This window comes from Anticarsia gemmatalis, chromosome 4 (genome assembly GCF_050436995.1).
Source record: "Anticarsia gemmatalis isolate Benzon Research Colony breed Stoneville strain chromosome 4, ilAntGemm2 primary, whole genome shotgun sequence".
Lineage (NCBI taxonomy): Eukaryota > Metazoa > Arthropoda > Insecta > Lepidoptera > Erebidae > Anticarsia > Anticarsia gemmatalis.
Window position 1 is genome coordinate 7,152,709 of NC_134748.1, and position 21,667 is coordinate 7,174,375.

At 34.1% G+C, this 21,667-nt stretch overlaps 5 protein-coding genes across 5 annotated transcripts; 3 read left to right on the top strand and 2 right to left on the bottom strand.

The window, feature by feature from the left end:
- The first annotated feature begins 191 nt into the window (after positions 1-191).
- Positions 192-3,777, top strand: LOC142972371 (lanC-like protein 2). The gene is made up of 8 exons (XM_076113440.1): positions 192-472; positions 807-986; positions 1,432-1,589; positions 1,895-2,033; positions 2,120-2,260; positions 2,571-2,756; positions 3,213-3,359; positions 3,454-3,777. The coding sequence occupies exons 1-8, from the start codon at positions 386-388 to the stop codon at positions 3,634-3,636; spliced, it is 1,221 nt and encodes a 406-aa protein (XP_075969555.1). The 5' UTR covers positions 192-385; the 3' UTR covers positions 3,637-3,777.
- Positions 3,682-9,758, bottom strand: LOC142972370 (actin-binding protein IPP). The gene is made up of 10 exons (XM_076113439.1): positions 9,423-9,758; positions 8,913-9,057; positions 8,618-8,756; positions 8,301-8,466; positions 7,533-7,712; positions 6,876-7,039; positions 6,554-6,689; positions 6,255-6,465; positions 5,959-6,179; positions 3,682-5,567 (listed from the first exon to the last, which is right to left on the bottom strand). Exons 1-10 carry the CDS (start codon positions 9,579-9,581, stop codon positions 5,331-5,333), a joined length of 1,758 nt encoding a protein of 585 aa, XP_075969554.1. The 5' UTR covers positions 9,582-9,758; the 3' UTR covers positions 3,682-5,330.
- Positions 9,759-10,407: 649 nt separating this feature from the next.
- On the top strand, positions 10,408-12,569 carry LOC142972375 (lys-63-specific deubiquitinase BRCC36-like). Its single transcript, XM_076113451.1, has 6 exons — positions 10,408-10,664; positions 10,749-10,959; positions 11,235-11,332; positions 11,643-11,753; positions 11,951-12,097; positions 12,434-12,569. The coding sequence occupies exons 1-6, from the start codon at positions 10,563-10,565 to the stop codon at positions 12,554-12,556; spliced, it is 792 nt and encodes a 263-aa protein (XP_075969566.1). The 5' UTR covers positions 10,408-10,562; the 3' UTR covers positions 12,557-12,569.
- Positions 12,570-12,667: 98 nt separating this feature from the next.
- On the bottom strand, positions 12,668-14,889 carry LOC142972374 (uncharacterized). Its single transcript, XM_076113450.1, has 6 exons — positions 14,611-14,889; positions 14,219-14,453; positions 13,491-13,650; positions 13,299-13,409; positions 13,067-13,222; positions 12,668-12,882 (listed from the first exon to the last, which is right to left on the bottom strand). The coding sequence occupies exons 1-6, from the start codon at positions 14,784-14,786 to the stop codon at positions 12,668-12,670; spliced, it is 1,053 nt and encodes a 350-aa protein (XP_075969565.1). The 5' UTR covers positions 14,787-14,889.
- Positions 14,890-17,849: 2,960 nt separating this feature from the next.
- On the top strand, positions 17,850-20,976 carry LOC142972680 (4-aminobutyrate aminotransferase, mitochondrial-like). The gene is made up of 9 exons (XM_076113971.1): positions 17,850-17,984; positions 18,150-18,262; positions 18,460-18,627; positions 19,037-19,315; positions 19,400-19,560; positions 19,632-19,779; positions 19,886-20,043; positions 20,223-20,491; positions 20,847-20,976. Exons 1-9 carry the CDS (start codon positions 17,921-17,923, stop codon positions 20,966-20,968), a joined length of 1,482 nt encoding a protein of 493 aa, XP_075970086.1. The 5' UTR covers positions 17,850-17,920; the 3' UTR covers positions 20,969-20,976.
- Positions 20,977-21,667: the final 691 nt, after the last annotated feature.

A 21,667-nucleotide genomic window follows, 5' to 3' on the forward strand; every position in this document is an offset into this window, starting at 1 on the left:
CGAATAGCACAATGTCGAATATTAAGCTAAGTTGCCTTGGTAGTATGTAAAATTGTTAACAAGTTTGAAAAACTTATCCACTTTATCAAGGCGAAAATCATCTGAAGAGCAGAAATGATACAATATTTAGTAGACTTATTCGTTAATGTTGCTAAGACTAACATCGACTCAATATGTTTTAGTTGAGCCCGTATGTACATAACTACCTATCATAAATATCTTATTTCAAAATAAACAAACACATTTTGACAGTGTCATGTCAACAATATTTTGGTTGAGTCTTTGATAAATTAATTTATTATTGACATGACATCAAAATTGTTGGGACAGAAATTTATACATATATAGGAAAATTGCATGAGAAAAATTATCAAAAGCATAAAGTATGGCTACAAGAGGCTCTTTTCAAAATAACTATGAAGAGTTTACAGCTGATACGGCTAATAATATTCTAAATGAATCCAATGATGAGGTTAGTTGAAAAGCAACTTTGAAAAACACAAATAAATAATTTTATTACTAAGTATATTTTGTGCGGTGACGGCCTGCCATGCCTCCCACGCAAGTGGTCGAGGGTTCAAATCGAAACCATGTATGTGCATTTTAATGCAAATTCTTCATTTGATTTTAATGACCAACTAAAGTGACAAAGCTATAGATTTTTTATGGTTAAGTGATAAAGTCCAGTTGAAAATACTTAACTGCTTGCATTAACATTCTCACTAGGGCCAGTGAGTTAATGGCCTGAAAAAAATTTTTTGGTTTAATTAATACTCACTCATTTACTCATTTGTGTGATTTTACAGTTATCAGAGAAATTTAAGTTAAAATTGAAAAAGTTTCAACAATCCAAGCTAGAGTTGCTTACGGGATCTATGGTAGATGATATATTTTGTGATGGTACTGTGTATACTGGGTCAGCTGGACTAGCACTCTATTATTTTAACTCTGGCATTAAGAATGAAAGCAACTCAGATTTATTAAAGGTAAGGACTAATCACAGAATGTTAATGTTCACTTCTTGTTTACGTGGGTATATTTTTCTCTTGTTTCTATTTCTATTTGTTTACTGCATTCTAAGCTCACTCACTTTTCACCTAAGATATATAATAAATACTAGCTGACCCGCGCAACTTCACTTCAACAGTACTTTTTACTGGTACTCTGCTCCTATTGGTCATAGCGTGATGATATATAGCCTATAGCCTTCCTCGATAAATGGGCTGTCTAACACTGAAAGAATTTTTCAAATCAGACCAGTAGTTCCTGAAATTAGCGGGTTCAAACAAACAAACAAACTCTTAGGCTTTATAATATTATTATAGATTATGTCTCAAGTCTAGGTACTCATAAATATTAATTCATATCTATCACTATCTGAAGCCTGTTATTCAGATCTTTTAATAGGTGACATATTTATTTTTCTTACAGACTGCTCTGGAGTATATAGACTTGGACAGACTGAAAGGCCGCAGGATTAGCTTCTTGTGTGGAGATGCTGGACCACTTGCCATAGCTACTATTATTTCATACAAACTTGGTAGCAGACGCCCTGAAAGCTTGCCTGATTATAAAACTTTAGCTCAAAAGTAAGTCCATTTCTCTTTGTAAATCCCTTCACTATAGTCTATAGTTAAAACATAATATACGACTTGAGTGTGACAATTAATTATTATAAAAATTGCAATCTATTCTAGATGAATTTTGGGTGTTCAGACCTTGATTTTCTGACATGCTTCAGGTGGAAATCAATACATAAAGGCTTTGCTAAATTGCCTTAATTTTATTTAAGACTTATGTAATGCATTACTTTATTAGTATATCAATCATTAAAAGAGTATATTTAGTAAATTACAATAACAATACAATAATTCTGTTTCACTTTGAATTTCAGCCTTATGTCTTTGATCTCCTTATTAAATGATTCACCAGATGAGCTTTTATATGGAAAAGCTGGATACCTGTATGCATTACTGTTTGTTAACAAGCATATTCATGGAAAAGAGCTAATTCCTGCAATTCATATTGAAAAGGTAATCACTAGACAACATCTTAAAATAACCAAATGTTTACCTTTTTATAAAACAAATACAAAATTCTTCTTATTTATAAACTTCAGGTTATATCCAGTATTGTGAGATCTGGAAAACAATTTTCATTGGAAATGAAGTCTGAGAGCCCATTACTTTGGCAATGGCACGACAAAATATATCTAGGTGCTGCTCATGGAATGGCTGGGATATTATATATGCTATTGCAGGTAATAACTGCAGCATATATTATTTTATTGGTTGCCCTGTGGCTATCACCACATCCTTGTGGATATTATATTCAGTACTTTAAAGTATTCAGGTAATCAAAATATATTAAAAACTTAAACACTCACTGTTAGATTTTATTTAGGGAGAGCAGAACTGACTAAATGCTTTCAGCTTTTAGGCTGATGCTTGCTCACTTGCCCCCATGTTTCTCTCCTGGTTCCTATCATGACCACAGAAGCGAATTATTGTAAGCCCACTCTTCATGTCATTGTATACTTATAGTAACACATTGTACTTTGTTATTTTCAGGCTCGGATATTCATAAATATTGTAGAAATGCGTAGTTATATCAGACCTGCAATTGATTGGCTATTGAATCAACGCTTCCCCAGTGGTAATTTCCCCTCATCTCTGAGTGGTAGTTCTTCAGACCGGTTAGTGCAGTGGTGTCATGGAGCCCCTGGATTTGTACAACTGTGCGTCTTAGCTGCTCAGGTAAAGTTTAAAATAAACAGTTTTTATCGTTGTTTTAAGTACCTGATCTATACTAATATTATAAAGCTGAAGAGTTTGTTTGTTTGTTTGTTTGAACGCGCTAATCTCAGGAACTACTGGACCGATTTGAAAAATTCTTTCAGTGTTAGATAGCCCATTTGTCGAGGAAGGCTATAGGCTTTATATCATCACGCTACGGCCAATAGGAGCAGAGTACCAATAAAAAATGTTACCAAAATGGGGAGAATTTTGATCCATTCTCTCTTATGTGACGCAAGCGAAGTTGCGCGGGTCAGCTATTACTACATAAAATGTAATGATGATCATAACTTTAACAAGGTAAAATACATCCCTTTGAATGCCGACATACCATACCTAATAAACAGACATAGTTCACGTACTGATCAGATAAATAAATAAAAAATGTATTTCAAAATAACGAATTTAATATTTCAGGTTTTTGGTGAGGAATCGTATATGAAAATCGCTCATCAGGCCTGCGACATTATATGGCAAAGAGGTCTTCTTACTAAGGGATATAGTATTTGTCATGGAGTTAGCGGAAATGCTTATGCTTTTATAAACATGTATCAAGCTACAAAGGTCTGTAGTGGTTCCGATGATGACTTGCATAACTATTATGCATTTTTTCCAGCTTCAAATCACGAATAAAATAACATGATTGGAAATGTTTCAGAAACCCGTTTATCTTTATCGGGCTTGCTGTTTTATGGAGTGGTGTGCAGTAGAACGGCGAGGCACCGAGTTACATCATCCCGACAGGCCAGCATCATTGTTCGAGGGCATAGTGGGACGTATTTATTTAGCCCAAGATATAACCAATGTTTTAGATGCCAAATTCCCAGCATACTCTTTATAGTTGTAACATGTATAGTTATTATTTTATTTAAATAAAACAAATGAGTCATAGTAAAAATATTTAATAATATTTTAATTTCTAACCTACTTATTAATATCACCCAGCTTAAATTATTTTAATTTTAAATAATTCTACCAGGCGGCAGTCCAACATTAAGCTTACATATATTATATTCTTGTAGACATTCTGTAAATACTAATTTGAACACATTATACAATAATCAAAAAAGAAATAAATTTAACAATTATTGGAAGTGTTGTTATTTACTATAGATATCATTATAAAGTGTATCAAAATGGTTATTAATAGGTACATCAAACAAGATCTAAGGCAACGCCAACGAAACAAGACAAGAAGATTCTCTTGGAGATTAACAACATATTACCGACAGTAAAATATTATACAGAGATAACAAGGAGACAGAAAGCATTTTTTTTTTTCGTTAAGCGCCAACAGTAACTTAATTTCAAAGGTAGTATACAGTCGGCGTTAAAATATTGGCTAGGGTACGAAAAAAAACTGACTTGGTTGAAAATAACAAGTTTTTATGTTAATAATCTTTATCCAGTTTCGTTGGCCCTACTTTAGTTAAACATGCATTATCCATCTTTCAATAGGATTATTACACTATAGCATAATAATATATTATCTGTGGTTCTACTACAATAATATTCACATTTGGCCAAATGCAGCGTTATGATAAGATCTAATTTCCTTCAGATACCTACTTATATTCGCGATAAAATATTTAAAATGCAATACGATCACGGATAAACACATAAAGTTACTGTACTTGGGATGTTACAAACGTGCGAACTACGTCATAGTCAAATTAATGAGACATGGAGTAATGATATAATAATATACCTACCTATGTCATAGATCGCACGTTTTGTGATGACTCAAGTATAAGTTTGTGTAAGAAAATTCCTTTCATCACTGTTATTCCTGCAGGTGAACAGACAATATTACCGATAAATATTTTTTTTTCTGCGACGTATTTTCTAACGTTTATTATTCTTAATACCGAAAGGAATCTTTGTACACGAAGATAAATTCTTGCAACTAATCACATTAACATTAAGGTATTGAGATTTTGGCATACAATTTTTAAGAATTTTTGTATAAAACAAAATTCACACAATTGCTAAGAAAAACATTCTAATCGTAGCAGTAACAACTTAGTTGGCTACCACTTCAAAGCCGCCGTGCCTACCTCTTCATTCCCTTCGATTGCATGCTCATAAACCTCATTTTGGTTCGTAATTGCAATGCAACGGTTCAGTGTTTAATGTCCGCGTTGCATTTGGGATACGCATATTAGGTAAAATGTCTGTAAGTCAATCGAGTCTCGATTTGCGGTCATCGGAACGATTATATTCATGATTATTTCTGCAGCCGTGGGTACGCTAAACAGACATCTTTCTTTACCGTTCCGTTCTAATGAACAAACGATAAATCGTCGACATCATTTTGTACATTTAGTAAAAATATGTGAGTAAACAAATATAACATCACGATAATTGGACGATCAATCTTCGCACGCTAGCCGGTAGATTACGGTTCGGCGAGTGAAATAATAGCTGCAGTTACCGGAGCGTACGACGCGGTATGAGCGTCGGCACGCTTCACGCCGCGCGCCGTACAGCTCCACGGACGTGGGGGACGCCAGGAGGCGACAGCGTGGCGCGGCGTCAGAGCAGCGCGGCGCCCGCCTCGGCGCGGGAGTGCGGCAGCGGCGGGCCGGCGCGCCACACGTCGCGGCGCGCGTCGTACAGCTCCACGGAGGCCAGCGTGGTGCGCGCGCGGTAGAAGGCTCGCTCGCGCGCGCTCTCGCTGTCGCCGCCCGCCACCACCAGCACGCCCTCCGCCGCGCCCGCCGCGCAGCCCGCGCGCGCCTCCTTCAGGCTCGCCACCTCCTCCCACGTGCCCTGCGATAGAATAGCGGCGCTTGAGACGTTTCGCAAAAGAAAGACTAACTTTATATTCGAAGGCAATATTTGGGTAGTTTATGTCCAATTCGAAACGAGCCTAAATTTAGCGCAAACGTGATGCAACATGGTAACATAGAAAACTACAAAACAAAATGTGTGTAATTTCGTACGACAATGCGTCTTCCTTTTACTGCGATTCCACTGTAGTAGAGCTGGGCGTTGTGGAGTGGAGCTGACCGTTAATCGCAGTGCGCAGTGCGACACTATGATATGAACAAGTTTATCGTAACGAATACACAACATATTTTTATGAGCAGTGAAACTGCAACACCTCACCACTACTGAAGAATTGTAATAACCTGGGCTTATTTGATAAATTATATTTTACCTCGTCAAAACTGTATCTTTCCACAGAAGTGAGAACTGTCCGTCTCGGCGCGTTCCCACCTATAACGTACAGGTAGTTGTCCAGAACTACAGCTGCTGCTTGACTTCGATCGTGGTGCATCGGCGTGAGTGTGTGCCACTTGCGAGTTCCCGGGTGATAACATAATAAGTCCCTTGTATGTCTCCACGTGTGAGTGCATCCTCCCACTATGTATATAAGACCTAGAACAAAATTAAATCTTTATTTAAATAGTACTAAGTTTAGAAATAAATGACAGCAAATGTGTTTATACTAACCCTTATAATTTATAACACCCATTCCAAATCTAGGTTCAGGCATTCTGCCTACTAAAGTCCACTCATCGGCAACAGGGTCGTATACTTCGACAGAGGCTCCCATGTCAGAGCCAACCCAACCTCCGAATGCGTATAAATTTCCATTCCAACCTGTTAGTCCGAATTCACATCGCGCCTCTTTCATAGGGGCAATATTTGACCATTTATCAGTCTGAAAATATTATCATGATAAAAATGCAATTATCATAGTGTAAGTACAAACCTAGACAGCGACATAACCACATAATTTTCTTTATCACCTGTGGGTCATAAACCTCTCCATTAGCGAGTATTTGGCTTCCTTGTTCTCCTCCGACGGCATACACCCGTCCGCCCAAAGTAGCTACACCTGGTTGTATTCGCGCTATTCCCATGGGTTCCAGCTCTTCCCATTCCCTAAAAGAAAATAAAACATATCAACCATATTTGTTTATTATCTATGTTAATTAAACATTAATAGTATATATATATTATGACAAATAATATGCAATAAATTTGTTGGAACATCTGAGAGAGCTTGGCGCGCTCATTATTGCTACTGAGGCGCTTTAACGATTAAGAATAAATAAGAATTCATAATACCGTTTATGTAGATCAAATTTGAGCACTGAAGAGAGTATGTTATCAGTTGTGAGCGGCGGATGGGCAGCTTTGTCGCGACATGAACCTCCAGCTACCAACAGTATGCGTCTCGCACGTTGTCGCGGTTCAACAGCGAGCGCTACTAAGGCACCACGCCCTGATTTCTGTAACAAAAGTAAACATTTACCTGCTGTTATATGAATAAAAATGAATATGATTTAGTACATAATATATTACCGATTACATAAAAATAACACATCAGCATTTTGTTATTAGCCATTTCAGGTAATGACAGTTATCTAAACACTAGCTGACCCGCGCAACTTCGCTTGCGTCACGTAAGAGAGAATAAGTCATAACTTTCCCCGTTTTTGTAACATTTTCCGTTACTACTCCGCTCCTAATGGTCGTAGCGTGATATATAGCCTATAGCCTTCCTCGATAAATGGGCTATCTAACAGTGAAAGAATTTTTCAAATCGAACCAGTAGTTCCTGAGATTCAAACAAACAAACTCTTCAGCTTTATAATATTATAGTATATAGTATATATAGTATACATATAAATTTGCTTGTGCATTTATATACTTTACAATATTTCTAATCTGAATGTACAAAAAGGGATTACTAATTTTAAAAATGTTGTACATAGTTCTTACCATATCTTTACTAACTGTTTTCAGAGCAACAGCTATAGATGGATCTTGTACATTTTTAATAGCTTCGTCTAACACTTGCGGCGATATTAAAGGTAGTCTTATATGGCTCAAGACTTCGAAACAATGTCGCCGGCGACAAGCTGGGTCGTGTTCTAACCACCGAAGAGCTGGATATAACACCTGAAAGCCAAGAAGTTTATAGTACAATCACCATTTTCTAAATATACGATCTAATAGGTACTATTGACTACAAATTATGATATAAATAAGGATTATCTATACATTATAATATATAAACACAAATAATTGATTTTGATCCACCAATCTGGTACTTTTAAAATTTCTATATGAGACCATAGAAATGTCTATCAAATCATCACATGGATTTTTTAAAAATAGTGGTATGACTTTCTCATGTATATAAACCACAGCCAAATTTTAATTGGTTAGGCTTCCAACTGTAAAAGTGTAACAGAAAAGTTGCTTTCACTTTTATAATAGTAGTTAGTATGGATGGATTTTGTTTAATAATAACTTATTGTGGCAACTGGAGGAAACTTGTTTTAAGAAACAATGTTCTAGAAGTTATTCTATATGGAGGTATTAATATTTGAGTATAAAATAAAAGCAATAAAAAGTATTTGAAAGTGGTATTATAGGGAATGTCTATTATTCCATGCTGATCTTTAATCCACAAAAAAAAAAAAAACTTAATTTAAAAAATATTAAGCTGTGTATTTATAAAGCTACTTTGGCATGAAAACATACCTGTGCTTCACTGTCAACTTTTAATTGTTCTGATGAAAGCAAAGTTATTAGCTGTGGTAATGGCAATTCTAAAAGCTCATCACCATTAGATACAATATTCCAGTTGGCTTGAACATGCTCTAGTGCCTCTTTTACCAACTCTATGCAGTTGTGAGCTTCTGCAAACCTAATTTCATGAAAGCAATTTGAATGTATTAGTGTATTCTAAAACATCATGATTAATTAATACAAATCAATAAGATTACTAATACACATAAAAATATGCTAAGACATGTTGCTATGAATTAACAAGATATAAACAAAAGAAGTGTCATTACCGAAATATTCCAAGTGCATTAGTTGGATGTAGTTCTCTCCTTAAATATTCACCACAGCCAGTGACAAGTTCTCTTAACTGTAGCATATCGGCAGCTATCAATAAATGCTGCACTGTGCTTTTGTCAATCATTATTTCCCCTAAAAATATTAAAGAATAAACCTGCCATAAATATGATTCACCTTTCAAGTATGTATTGTTTTAGTAGGTAGTTTGGAGTGACCCAATAAGGAATTCTAATGACTAATATCAGACTTATTGGAATCACATTCAATTTTAATAAATATTGTTATTACCTGTGTATATAAAGTCTATGATCATAGGCAGGATATCTGGAGGAACACTGGGTAATGCAACATATCCCTTTTGACTTTCTTCCAGCCCCACATTAAACATGGCATCAAAATAAGCACAACTTGCTGCAAGCACCACCCGATGTGCCTGTTGATACAAAACATGTAAATGGTTTATTAGTTATTACATATTAGTCATTACAGTAAGAAAAGAAGATTAAATAAAACAGCTATTTTTTTATAGCTAGGTATATACAGGTCTACCCTAGCCTAATCTTGATGGCACAGTTGTGTAAAACACCATGGCATTCGACACACATAGTTTATTAGAAAGAATCTCCTTAATATTTTTCGACATAAGTAGACTAGTAATGGTCCAAATGTAGCAAAACACTTTAGTTTATTTAAATAAATTTTCAAACAGGAACTGAAAGTAATGAATCATCAAACTAATATAATAAAGATACATTTTTATGAAACCGAAATAATAATATAATTAATTGTAGAACGTACCTTAACTCTTGTCGAACCCGATACTAAATCTATATCACAAAATCTACCATCCCTTTTGAAGTGGTGTAAATTAACAGATATTTTGTTAGCATAGTCGCAACATTTATATGGGCGAGCTCCATCTTTACTTCCACATTTATCATACGAATTTGTCGTCATATTTTTTTAATATATAATTTATATTAGTTCTTATTAAATAGCACTTGAAATATAACAAAGGATAGACAAACAATAATTGCCGTACTTCAGTGATTAAATATCGCAGGAAGTCATTGTCAATTTGTCAATGTCAATTTGACAAAATGACAACAGCTGCTCTGTTGAGTGCCGAATGAATGAGTAGTGCTGTGCTGAGTGTCGATGGATGCTGTCATAGTCATACTGCATCTGTAAGTGCTGTGCCACGGCACTTGCATTCTCAAACGGAACAAAAAAATAGCAGTTATAATAACGAAATTCATAACGGAAATACTCAGTGACATTTTTGACCAAGGATCTCCTCCTGGAATAAGAAAGGGATTTGGCCTTGAGTCCACTACGCTGGCTAAGCGCCGGTTAGGGACTTGGCATACCTTCAAACCTCCAAAAACTCTTGTAAAGAACTTTCAGGCATGTAAGCTTGCATGATGATGTTTTCCTTCACAGTTGGAACAAATGATAATTATTTCTAATACACTCTTAACTTTGAAAAGTAATCGGTGTGTTGCCTTAGATACAAACCCTCAACGGCCTCAACCACTTGCGTGGAAGGCGCCACTTGCTTACTGCTCAGAATCTACCTGATATGACATAATAATTATTTAGTATGATATGGTAGTACGGATAACAAAATAACAAAATATTGTAAAAATAATAAACAGGTACAAGACTCATTTCGCCATTTACAATAGCATGCTAATATACAAAACCGTGTATGTTATGTCATTACGTGTTATTAAAGCTGTTATTGTAATATCAACAACACTAGACTTGTTAGTATTGTCAAATTGTCAAATTGACATTTATGGCATTATTTTTGGTCATGAAAATTACATGAAATTATTATATTGAAGCATTTTGTAAACAAGTTTTCGGCAAGATCAACATTAGATTGTTGAATAAACTTTATGCTAGTAAAGTGTTTTCTAAGTAATAGTAGAAATGTTGAACAAAGTTTTACTTTCTTCTGATGTTGCGTTGGTTTGTACGCAACATGCATTATCAACAGAAAAAGAAGAAATAATGGGATTGCTTATTGGCGAGGTACTTAAGATACTGATAAAAAAATAACTAAGTAAATAATATATAACTGTAAATGTTCTATTTGAGTTGTATTTTATACTTCAGGTCCATAATGATGGTTCGTTAGTATCAATAGTTTCGTCCGTGATATTACGTCGATTGGATAAAAAACCTGATCGTGTTGAGATATCTGAGGAACAGTTGGTACAAGCAACACTACGCGCCGAAGTTCTAGCTGCTGAAGTGAACAGACCATTGAGAGTTGTTGGATGGTATCACTCACATCCTCATATTACAGTTTGGCCCTCACATGTCGGTAAGCAGTTTTTAAAACATATTTATATATATTTTTTTGTAATTAATATTGTATTGGACATCTGTCTCTCGCCTTACTGATGGTGAGTGAAGATGATGGCAAGGATGTTACATGCAAATCCAAGAGAAACCCATTTATTCTAATTTTATTCATTCTATCACTATTGGGTCATCATCAACTTTTGGGTCTATAATAAATATTGTTAAATCTATATAAAAATATATTATTGTCAATAATAAAAAAAGTACTCAATCTTAATGTGTTTATAATTTCAGATCTCGCAACACAATCAATGTATCAGAGAATGGACTCAAGTTTTGTTGGAATCATTTTCGCAGTCTTCCTCACAGATCAGTCTACTAAAGCACCTTCGGTATTTACTATTCCTTTAAAAATTACATGAAGTTTTGATGACTTCTTTATGCAATTTTAAACAATCAGATACTAATAGATTAACCCTCTTATTCATAAAAATATATGAAGTTATGAAAGGCTTAAAAAGTTTTGTTTTTTTTTCACTCCTTAGCGAAATGAAAAAGAGAAAACATATGATAGTAGTCTTTTAACTAAAATTCGTTTATAGTGAGTTTATGAATAAGAGGGTTAGTATAGTACCTGTTTATAGTTTATTAATTATTTCTCTGTACTGTTAAGACAAATAAAATATTGCCTTTATATTTCAGATTCAAATAACATGTTTCCAATCAATCAATGATGGTTCAAGTCAAAGCAGAAGAGAAATTGAAATGGAGATAGTAAAACATAATAAGTCACTATTGGCTAACAATTTAGAGGTGAGAATGTAATAATATGAATGTCATTTTGCATGATAATTAGCCTTTTTATACTATGGATATAATAATACTATATTATACAGATAGAATTGAGCACACATTTTCACTGTATTCTAATAACGAAAGTTGCTCAAAATTAACCAATGTATTTCTAATTTAAAACTTTATAAGTGTCCTTATAATGCAGTTTATTTTAGACATTAACACAATTGCCAGCAATATTGAAAGAGGAGGAGGATGAAGCCTATCTTAATGAGGCAGGCACAGATGAAACTGATGATATCATAAATAAACAACACAATGCTGCCGTTAGGACTATTGCTATTGGACATATTGTAGACAAGGTAATATATTCAATAAAACAAGCTTTTTATTTCATAATAATTTATATGTATATTTATAAAACCATTACTGAAAATAGAAGTAAGTACACTTAAGGAAACTGACAAGATCATAGGTAAATATGAAAAATAAACAAGATTATAATATTTAATACAATACTGTGTTATTGAGCTAGAGTCTAGTCTAAAGCATTTCATGCTTCAATGATATAAGAACCTCCTAACATTGTCCTAGGACCTATAGATACAAGATAGTCAAAATTTAGGTAACTCAAATCACAGCATAACAGCAAATGGGATTTACTTCCATTGCATTTCTAAATTCTAATTATTTTTCAGATGTCCAGACCTATGCTGGAGGGACTGGTTGCAAGAAATAATTTAAATAATGTTCGTCTGAGAGCATTAAAGCAACAGCATCAAGAAATGATGGCAAGACTAGATAACATGAATGTCTTGTAATGTTTGAAATAAAAATAATATAAGTATAATAATGTCAAAAAACCACTCAATAAATAAATATGAGAACTAATAAGTATGTCTTTCACCATCTGTATGTTAAAATTTGGTATGTTATGTTAAATCATTTTTATCAATCATTTCAAAGCCATCAGATGAATCAATACTTGATAATCGTTTTCTTTTGGACTCTGCAGATTCTGTTTGCATCATGTTTGCTACAGCTCCAGTGATATTCCAAAATGTATTATATGCCGCACTGCTCCAGGTATTGGCAGGCTCAACTACCTCCATAGTAGACTGTAGTTCTTTGGGCTCCTTGTGTTGATCTGAAATGTAATGACAATATATTATGAATAAGAATCAATGGATGTAAATTAAATTTTATTGTATGTTAGTCATATAGGTATATTATTTTTATAGTCATGCTGAAATAATGAATTATGGTTGTTTCTTACAGTGCTGTTTTTCTTCAGAGACAGCTATCAATAAATAATCATTCATAGAACTTGCCTAATGGTATATATTCGTCTTCACTGGTGTCTGAAGTGTCAACATCTTTTTCCAGAGTTTGCATTTTTTCCATTGAAAAGTTGGTTACTAATGAACTACTATTGTCAGAACTATCACTGCATTCTGCCAGAGGGACATCTTCAGGTTTCCAATAATCTGAAAATCAGTTAAATGACAGATATTTAATAAATCTAAAGAGTGTCTTAGAATAAATAAATTTCAAATGAATTACCAAAACTTTGCTTCTCATCAGGCACTGGGGCTTGTTCAGGCTCAATAGATAATAATTTGATATCGACATCAGATATGTCTGGAATAAGACCTTCCAATTCATAGTCAGACTCTGAAAACATGCATCCTTATTATCTTACATGCCTAAAAAAATATATATACAGACAATAAATAAATATATTTGTGTCATTACCCAGGTCTTGCTTAATGTTCTTGAATGTTCTCAGTATTGGCAAAATTAATTTGTAAAATACACAGGTTAACATTAGTAATAAATAAGTTAGTACATAACCATTTACATATTTCCCAATTATAAATATAATCATAAGATTTATATTGATTAAAAGAAATGCCTGAAACAGAAAAACAATTATTATAATAAAGTTATAATCACAGATTTAATTTTGATTCATCTGTTAATTCTTGATATAGAAAAAAGCTTGAATTCCACTGCAGAGCATAAGCTTCTTTCCAATAACCCAGTCTGTCATTTGCCACTAGTGCCAAGGTCTTTCCAATGTATTAAACGCATCTTGCTACAGTTGGTATAGCTTTTCCAACATCTTTTATGTTCTCTTAACTGCTGAACCACGTTTGATAAAAACTCAGAGTCAAAAAAAGTTGATATTATGCGCTACCTAGCATTTTTCTCATTTGGATTAAATGTATAATCTACCAGTACAGCTTCAAAAAAGTTGACTAGTTAAAAATAGAAACATAGACTTCAGTACACTATAAATAAACATAGAGCCAGATTAATGTAAAAACTTTTTACTATTGAATGGTTCGTTAAACCCATTTTATTGATTCAGTGTCAACAGATCAAATACCTAAATCGAAACGTAAACATTTGGTCATGAATGAATTAAAATAAATAAATATTTGTAGAAAGGATTAAAAATGGCATAAAAATAAACTTACTTTTGTATGGTTGGTTTCTCTTAAAAATAAGTAGTCAATCCATTTTTTGTGTAGGTATTGATTTAAGTGAACTGCTACAGAATTCAATTTGTCCCCTTCATGACTTGCCAGTCGTTTTAAAAAGGTAGTTCTGTGCTTATGTTTTAACCAACTCTCAAATGCATCAATGGCTAGCATTGCTATGCTTATACACAATAGAAATTCTAGCAAGTTAATTTGGCGATGAACACATACACTGAAAATAGAATTATACAGTTAGAAAAAATGCTGAATAATAGTTAACCGATAGGAATAATCTTGAGCAGTTTTATTTAAATTATCTTCAGTTCCAAGCTTTTAGATAATATATTAACAATGTACTAAAAGATCTACATAAAAAATCACATACTTACAAAAATATAACATTAAAAAAGAACATAAAAGACAAAGAGAACCACATTTTTTTCCAAAATAAAACGTCTTCAAGTATTCCTATAAATGCTGCCAATAATAGAGATGTTTGGTTTTTGCAGGGTTCCGGGGATTTTGAAGGTTTCCATTTTAGTAATTTTTTCAGTGAAGTTAACATCAGTAATTTACAACAGTAAAAACGTATTTCTCTTGAAACTCAATAATATTTTGTAAATTATGACCAGATGACATTCGATACGAATGAATGATCACTAATGTCAATGTCAAAATTAAAGTATTGACAAATAAAATAGTGTTGTGCCGCATTGTTGTTTTACAAATCGATACTAATCTATGAATTGAAATTATTGGGTTTATAAAATTGCCATAAAAAGGATTTTTTAAATATAAATATTATGTAGCGTAATATATTACTTTTTAAACGTGCGGTAGGTCAGACGCTCACAATTAAATAAAAATAGACATTTTGTGTTAATTAGAATATAGCAATATGTACCGGGTAATAGATACACAAAATCATGTGAAGAATTATTAACCAAGAGAGTAAATGTTGCAGCATCCTATCTATCATTCTCTTTTTCTCTCTCTTTTCGTTATAGAAAATACGCTTTTAGAACATCAACCTTAGAAATTAAACCACATCATACCTTACCTTAACTATGGTCCTTTCTCGCTCCAGCTTCAACTACTTACTTGTTAGTATGCGCATAGATAGGGTACAAAAGTACATCTTCATTCTCTTTCTATCTACAGCTGGAGGTCTGTCTCCTCCACTGTACATTAAATGCCTCTGACTACCTTTACGGTCGTAAGCGATTATTAATGTGTTAAGTATTGCGTAGGTAAGTACATGAGTTACTAGTTTATGCAGTGACCGATATAGAGCCTAGCCCTGGTTTCACGTCTTATGGGCAAGTGTCCAATGACCTAAGCTATCCGATAGATTATCAGACATTTGTCCTTGCAGACACAGCAAATGCGTGAAAGCTTCAGCTGTCATAATTCGACCAGATAAGTTAATCGATTCATATCGGAAGTGCCGATGCTTACTCAAAATAACACGGCAGAAATTGTATAAGATCAGATAATAATCTTTTGTAGTAACTATTGTTGTATGTTTTACTCAATGGTGAATGCAAGTGCGTATTCTTTGGGCCGCGCCAGCGACGCATGGGTATTGTTAGTAGTCATTCAACGTACGTAAGTAGGTAGTCGTTAAATTCAAATAAATTCTCTTTTGTCAAAGTCACCCATAGACTTTACTTTGCTATTTGCTACAGAGTAAAACAGAGTTAAGTCACCGAAGTTACCTAGGTAGGTACCATTGGCCTTGGTGCGCTATGTTTCGAGATATTTTTGAATATTTAACAAAAATCTGTTTATTTAAAACGTTCATTAGATCAGTCAAAACGAATTGCTATTAAATACCGTAAAACGGGGTGAATAGAATTCGCGGGGTGAATAGAAAAAAAATCAGGAAAGTTTTCAAGGCCAATATTTGAGTACTCCTCGTTGAAGAATTTAGTTCAAATTTGAAATGATTACACGTCGATATTACTTCTCTGCGGTGTCATAATTGTTTAAATGTTTAAAATGATATTTATACCCAAAAAAATGCTTCAAAGACAACCGTCCTCGAATGCCTTAATATCGACCTCCAAAACTTTGGATTTAAAGTGGGATTTCTTTTCTAATGAGTTGTTTGAAGTGTTTATCTCTTTAGGTGTATATTAATCTATACAGATACAATATTGTTAATTGAAAAAACGTTTTTAAACCTAAAAAATATGTTTAAATCACAGAAATAGTCATTTTTTTGTATAAACGGGGTGAATAGAATCGTTTGAAGGGTGAATAGAACTACAGTATGGGGTGAATGGAAACATAGCAGGGTTGAATAGAAACGCGTAAGGGGTGAATAGAAACGAGTGAGGGGTCAATAGAGATTAATAAATAGGGTTGTCAAAAACTGTAAACAAAATTAACATAAACAATGAAAAATTAATAGTTATTAATGTTCTGAAATTCACAATTATCATTGTATCAAAGTTATAACGGCAAACTACTGCATATAGTATGAAAGTTAGTTAGGTTATCTTGTTTTATTTTTTGAGTTAATCTATACAAATCTATACTAATAATCTATACTATATACTATATACTATACTATATACTATCTATACTAATATTATAAAGCTGAAGAGTTTGTTTATTTGTTTGTTTGTTTGAACGCGCTAATCTCGGGGACTACTGGCCCGATTTGAAAAATTCTTTCAGTGTTAGATAGTCCATTTATCGAGGAAGGCTATAGGCTATATATCATCACGCTACGACCAACAGGAGCAGAGAAACAGTGAAAAATGTTACAAAAACGGGGAAAATTATGATTATCTTAAGTGACGCAAGCGAAGTTGCGCGGGTCAGCTAGTAATATTATAAAGCTGAGGAGTTTGTTTGTTTGAACGCGCTAATCTCAGGAACTACTGGTCCGATTTGAAAAATTCTTTCAGTGTTAGATAGTCCATTTATCGAGGAAGGTTATAGGCTATATATCATCACGCTACTACATATAGGAGCAGAGTACGGGTGAAAAATGTTACAAAAACGGGGACAATTTTGACCCATTCTCTCTTATGTGACGCAAGCGAAGTTGTGCGGGTCAGCTTGTGTAATTATCAACGGTTATTTCAATTTTGAAACACACAACCTCCCTTTTCAGCATGTTGGATAAGTCGTCTTTGGCAGCCCTAACAGTTTTTCTATTCACCCCTTTGGTCGTTTCGATTTACCCCTATCGCTGGGTGAATAGAAATTGACCATTTTTTTAAGGAAATATCGTAAAATTATCCATATTTTTCGACAAACATGGTTTTAGCTCTTTCTTCATGGCGCCGGACATGATATAAAATAACCCGACAATAAAAATAACAAGTTATTCGCAACAAATTTTTAGGACAAAGTTGAAAATTGTTTCTATTCACCCCGTTTTACGGTATATTAAATTGGCGAGAGTTACATAATTACATGTGAGGGATCCTGCTAAAGCATGAACCCAGTTTTGTTATGACATTAACTTGGTAACCATAATATATTATGAGATAAATCCTATGAATTTCAAAAATATGAATGGTTATAATCGCTTCTATATCTACATCCTGTATCTCATACGCAAATATCACGGATCGTACATATAGTATGGGTAACAGAATAAACTAATAAGTAACATTTATTTTAGGCTTCACAAGTGTTTCAAGTAACTTGAGGTAGCTAAAAATAATTACACATGTAAATATGCTGTCTCGAGGAGTCAATCATATTTTGACTACGACTTGTTGCTTGTTTAATCCATACAGACGTAAGTTGTTTCCAAATCTATTGTGATAAGTAGTTCTGTGTTTAAATTCTTTCTTAAAAGGCGAGTATGACATTTCAAACTGTAGATGTGAATATTTCTCGATGCGTATCAGTAAGATACGATAGAAAAATAAAACAGGCTGTACATTGAAGAATTTGTTAACAGACTTCAAAAATGTCCCGTCCAGTTTTTTTATGGAGCCAAGTGCACCAAAAGTTTGCACTTCGGTTCCTGGCCCAAAATCCAAGCAACTCTTGAAAGAGTTAAATTGTCTGCAGGTAAATTCCATAGGTTGATTTTATTTTACCACTTTGTAAACTTTGCATATAATTTCTCTTTACACTGTTATATTTACGTAATTAATGGGAATGTATACGCAAATACAACATCGAAAACAAAGCAAAAATAGACGTCATTATTCAGAGCATTCGTAGCAGCAGGTACTCACTTAGTCTTTTCTAATAATATTTTCCAGCAAGCCGGTGCCGTACAGTTTTTTGTCGATTATGATAAGAGTATTGGAAATTATATCGTGGATGCTGACGGCAATACGCTATTGGATGTCTACACTCAGATTTCTTCTTCTCCCCTTGGATACAATCATCCAAAACTGCTTAGGGTGTTTAAAGATGATCATTATCTTGTAAGTAATTATTCCTTCACATTAATTACGGCCGCCACTTAATAATAACATAAAGATCAAAATAAAGATAAACAATACTTCGAAAGTTGGAAAAGGATACCCTATACGTGAGACTGAAAAATAAATTATGAATTCCTTCGTTGCAATTATTTCCAGGACCATAACAGTCCACAGAGTCCTCGTTCATTGTCAATTATCTATTTATTTGTTTATTCCCGAAATGCAAAAACGTAGTTCTCATCGCGTTTAACCCTAAGGTATAGTTTAGTAACCCTTAGGTATAGTTTAGCTATTTAATCAACACCACCATTCAAACTGATAGGTTTGATCTAAGTGACCTTATTTTTTTATTAGGGTGGCATTAGCGCGGTGAATATTTAATGATACGCATACATTTGACTTTTTTCAGAGATCGATGGTAAATCGTCCGGCTTTGGGTGTTTTCCCAGGAATAGAATGGCCAGAAAAATTAAGAAGTGTGTTGATGTCAGTAGCTCCTGACGGCCTCACTAATGTCTGGACAATGATGTGTGGTAGTTGTTCCGTTGAGAATGCTTTTAAATCCGTTTTTATATGGTACTGTACAAAAATGCGTGGTGACAGAAAAGAGTTCTCAGACGAGGAGTTGAAATCATGTATGAACAACCAACCCCCAGGATCACCGTATCTTTCAATGATGTCGTTTCGAGTAAGTAAGTTTTATTTTGCCAATGCCTACTTCAATATATTCGTTCGGTGGAAGAAAAGTAGGTAAACTTTTCTCTAATTGCAGGGAGCCTTTCATGGCAGGACGTTAGGATCATTGTCTCTTACTAATTCCAAAGCAATTCACAAGGTAGACTTTCCAGCATTTAATTGGGCATTAGCTGATTTTCCACGATACAAGTATCCTTTGACTGAATTTAAATGTGAAAACCTTAAAGAGGATACCAGGTAAGGTTTCCTTTGTTTAGACAGAGATTTTAGCCATGCCCTCTCTCACAATTAACTAGTTATTTTTCTAGATGTCTTGAAGAAGTAGCCGATATAATAGAAAAGCGTAAGCAATCTTGCCCTGTAGCAGGAATTATAGTTGAACCTATTCAATCCGAAGGGGGAGATAACGAAGCATCACCTGAATTCTTTAGGGCTCTTCAAAGAATATGCAAAGAGGTAAGAGTGCTGAGATTTTTGAGTAAAAGCTGCCAATGCTTCTTATACATTAATCTTAGTAATACACTTCGACGATATTTATGAATTTTCCATTAATTTTCTCCAGAAAGGAGTAGCTTTAGTTTTTGACGAAGTTCAGACTGGATGTGGACCAACGGGAAAAATGTGGTGCCACCAACATTTTTCTTTGCCAGAACCACCTGATTTAATAACATTTAGTAAAAAGATGTTAACTGGCGGCTTTTATTGCAAAGACGAATTCAAGTAGGTTGATATACAAATAAAATAATAAATGTATGTAATTACTTAATTTTACGACTTTAACTGATTACAATCACATGACCTGTCACATAGAGACAAATACTAACATATCGCTCTAGCATTTCAAGCCGGGTGCAAAAATGTGCTCGGATATTTTAAAGGATTATTGTTTATCTTTTTAGGCCAGCACAAGGGTTTAGAATATTCAATACGTGGATGGGTGATCCAGGAAAGCTATTATTGCTTGAAAGCGTGTTGAAAGTTATACAATGTGATCGTTTGCTTGAGCAAGTACAACGTACGGGTAAAGTGCTTAAGTGCGGTCTTCATGACATTGAAAGCGAGTTCCCTAATCTCGTGAATAGTGTTAGAGGACGGGGCACCTTCCTGTCCTATAATGCTTGTACACCTGCAGTAAGAGATAATATACTTTTTCGTCTAAAGAAAAATGGTAAATCAACTTTCCTATTTAAATATTGACTCTTTAGAATTTAACAGTTTATAAACGCAAATCACATTTCCTGAAAGTTAACGCCATGTGGGTATTGAAGGCACTTGGCTATGGTGTATTGTTTTTACTAGACTGCTATTTGACTAGGGTTTTATGAAAGCGTCATATTGTTTAAAATATAAGATTTTAGTTCAGAAAGACTTCAGGGCGGCTAGGCATATTATTGAATGTATTACATATAGGTACACCTATGCAGTGCCAATAAGTTCTTAATATCATGTCGTTGTTTTAATTAACGTTTTGGATAAAAATAATTAGAGGAGCTCTCTGATTCGGAAATCGTTTAATTTTTCAGGTGTTTTAGGAGGAGCGTGCGGTGTCAATGGTATTCGCCTTCGACCAGCTTTAATTTTCGAACCTAAACATGCGTGTATTTATTTGGACGTCCTCCGGAAAACTCTAAAGGAAATGCAGTGACGCTTTAAAGATTTTTTTCCTTTTTTATGCAAGGAAATGAAATTACGTGACGACCCTTCAAGCTCGGTTCCACTTTTCTTTAAAAACTGCCACAGCGTTGAATAGTGGCAATTTCATTGTAAAAGTACCTATTAGCTTAGCAAGTAACTGTTCATATGTGGTTAAACACCTTACCTTTGTTATTTAGCCACATAGGGATAATAAATCGGAACGAACTACCCTCTGTGGTTTCTAGGGGTTAGAGTATTAAGAATTTTACGTCATTATCATGTTGTTAATGTGGATATTTCGAGTTAGAATAAACTGAATAAATGACCTTAGCGTAGGATGCATTAGGGGTAGAAAAGAAGTACTGGTAGTTTTGTATTTTATTTTATCTAGTAGAGTCATGTACTAGACACCTACATTTAGATGCTTACGTTTATTTTTTTTAATTTACGTTGTATGCTAGTAATATTATTTATTATATTTGTAACTATTTGTGTTGAAATATTTAAATATAATATATTTGCACAATTTGCGAGTGTATTATTAAATCAGTTATTCTTAGGGTTTGATTTCTAGTTAACAATACGAGTTTTGGATTGGAGAAGGAAACAGCTAAGTGGTATTGCTGCCTGACTTTCGTCTCTCACAAAGTTAAGAAGTCTAGCGTGCCTTAGATTTATATTTTTGCGAGCAAGGGTAGCGGACCTAAGT

Coding starts and splice junctions, on each gene's coding strand:
- LOC142972371 (XM_076113440.1), top strand. CDS start 386: ATGGCTACAAGAGGCTCTTTTCAAAATAACTATGAAGAGTTTACAGCT. Junction 2,757..3,212: donor TGTGCGTCTTAGCTGCTCAG/GTAAAGTTTAAA, acceptor TTAATATTTCAG/GTTTTTGGTGAGGAATCGTA. Junction 3,360..3,453: donor ACATGTATCAAGCTACAAAG/GTCTGTAGTGGT, acceptor GAAATGTTTCAG/AAACCCGTTTATCTTTATCG.
- LOC142972370 (XM_076113439.1), bottom strand. CDS start 9,581: ATGACGACAAATTCGTATGATAAATGTGGAAGTAAAGATGGAGCTCGC. Junction 9,058..9,422: donor CGGGTTCGACAAGAGTTAAG/GTACGTTCTACA, acceptor TTGTATCAACAG/GCACATCGGGTGGTGCTTGC. Junction 5,568..5,958: donor AAAGATACAGTTTTGACGAG/GTAAAATATAAT, acceptor ATTCTATCGCAG/GGCACGTGGGAGGAGGTGGC.
- LOC142972375 (XM_076113451.1), top strand. CDS start 10,563: ATGTTGAACAAAGTTTTACTTTCTTCTGATGTTGCGTTGGTTTGTACG. Junction 10,665..10,748: donor TGGGATTGCTTATTGGCGAG/GTACTTAAGATA, acceptor TTTATACTTCAG/GTCCATAATGATGGTTCGTT. Junction 10,960..11,234: donor AGTTTGGCCCTCACATGTCG/GTAAGCAGTTTT, acceptor TTATAATTTCAG/ATCTCGCAACACAATCAATG.
- LOC142972374 (XM_076113450.1), bottom strand. CDS start 14,786: ATGTTAACTTCACTGAAAAAATTACTAAAATGGAAACCTTCAAAATCC. Junction 13,223..13,298: donor TGATGAGAAGCAAAGTTTTG/GTAATTCATTTG, acceptor ACTGATTTTCAG/ATTATTGGAAACCTGAAGAT. Junction 12,883..13,066: donor AGACGAATATATACCATTAG/GCAAGTTCTATG, acceptor ATTACATTTCAG/ATCAACACAAGGAGCCCAAA.
- LOC142972680 (XM_076113971.1), top strand. CDS start 17,921: ATGCTGTCTCGAGGAGTCAATCATATTTTGACTACGACTTGTTGCTTG. Junction 18,263..18,459: donor AAGAGTTAAATTGTCTGCAG/GTAAATTCCATA, acceptor AATATTTTCCAG/CAAGCCGGTGCCGTACAGTT. Junction 20,044..20,222: donor TATTGCAAAGACGAATTCAA/GTAGGTTGATAT, acceptor TTATCTTTTTAG/GCCAGCACAAGGGTTTAGAA.